At 39.8% G+C, this 1,696-nt stretch overlaps 1 protein-coding gene across 4 annotated transcripts in view; it reads right to left on the bottom strand.

Annotated features, from left to right (window-relative positions):
- Nucleotides 1–1,696, bottom strand: part of Dip2a (disco interacting protein 2 homolog A) — an 81,408-nt gene that overhangs the window by 62,191 nt on the left and 17,521 nt on the right. For all 4 annotated transcript variants that reach the window (XM_029542215.1, XM_029542216.1, XM_021204659.2 and 1 more), the window contains exon 2: nt 1,434–1,505. In XM_029542215.1, the coding sequence (XP_029398075.1) occupies nt 1,434–1,505 (72 nt within the window). The remainder of the gene's footprint in view (nt 1–1,433; nt 1,506–1,696) is intronic.

Below are 1,696 nucleotides of genomic sequence, written 5' to 3' on the forward strand. Positions count from 1 at the left end.
AAAGAAAGAAAGAAAGAAAGAAAGAAAGAAAGAAAGAAAGAAAGAAAGAAAGAAAGAAAGAAAGAAAGAAAGAAAGAAAGAAAGGAAGGAAGGAAGGAAAAAAAAGAAAGAAAGAAAGAAAGAAAGAAAGAAAGAAAGAAAGAAAGAAAGAAAGGGAAAAGAAAGAAAGAAAGAAAGAAAGAAAGAAAGAAAGAAAGAAAGGAAGGAAGGAAGTCTTAGTCCAATCTTCTCATCACGTGAAGAAATCTGTACTCTTGGTGGCACAGGCTAGCCTCCTAGTGCTCAGTTGTTCCCATGCTAGCTCCCTGGCCATTCAGATGTCCATCTGCAACTGCAGAAAGAGCCACCAGGCAGTGCTGCCTGTACACTCTGGGGCCATTTCTTATATCACTTGTATTGTCACCATCCGCCCATAGCCTGCAGCTTCTCGATCTCTTTGAGGTGCCTTTTGATTTTACAAAGAGAAGCTATTAAGTTTAATGTATCCCAACTTGTACATCTTTTCTCGTATGCTGGCTGTTGTACCAGCTGCATCTCCAGCAACTGAAGAAACCTTTCTACCTTGAGATGGTGACACTCCCCTCTAAGATCTTCCCAAGGCTCCACAGTCTCTGCCTCTCGCCCTTGGGTCTAACTCACCTGAGGCTAACTTTGGTGCCTTATTTTATATATTTTACATGGTACTGGGATCTATGCCAACATGCTAACCACATGCTATCTCTCCTAAACCAAGACCATATGTATGTGTGTGAATCTGGGCTGGCCTTTCTGTCCCACTAGCCACCTGTCCTTGCGAAGTAACCTATTCTCAGGGATGATAGCCTGAGAAAATGCTCTTTTTAGATTTCTTCATTTTAATTGATTAATTAAATCATTTTCATAATAATTCTTAATAACTAGCCACACAACTCCTCCCATCATGCTTTGGATCTCTTAACCTTTTGTACTGATGACATACATTTTAGAATTAGGTCATAAAGTTCTATTAAAAATATCCAAAATAATGAATGTGCCAAATCTACAAATTAAAATGCAAAGAATCCAAAAATTTATAGTGTGTCCTTGCCTACTAAGGAAATGTATGAGGCCACTCTGTGACCACAGAAATAGAATAAGTCCTATTTGGGAGTGAAACCTGTATCAAGCCAAAGCTGTAAATTATAATCTATGCCTTTAGATTTCATTATCTAAAAACAGACATACTATTCAGCCCTTAATAAAATATGAAACATTTACCAATTTTTAAAATCCCAAATCAGTTTTCCCTTATTGTCTTATTATTATCAGTTCTCTGCTTGCAGTATTGGGGACTGAACCCAAGACCTATCCCATGCTAGCAAGGGTTCTACCATTAAGTCACACCCACACCCCATTATCAAGTTCTACAAGACAGTGTTTGTTATGGCAATGGTGGAAGGCCAAGCTGCCCGTACCTTGAATGAGGGGGATGTACCGAGCCAGCAGCTTCGCCCTCTTCTTCTCATATCCTTTCTGAGTGATGTCACCTACAACAACAGTGGGAAAAGAGAATTTTATCACTTGTAACATTCCAAAAACATCTGTGTGTGTGTGTGTGTGTGTGTGTGTGTGTGTGTGTGTGTGAGAGAGAGAGAGAGAGAGAGAGAGAGAGAGAGAGAGAGAGAGAGAAAGAGAGAATATGCAGGCACACATGCACATGTGGGGTCAAAGGTCAGTC

The sequence above is a fragment of the Mus pahari genome, chromosome 9 (genome assembly GCF_900095145.1).
Source record: "Mus pahari chromosome 9, PAHARI_EIJ_v1.1, whole genome shotgun sequence".
NCBI lineage: Eukaryota > Metazoa > Chordata > Mammalia > Rodentia > Muridae > Mus > Mus pahari.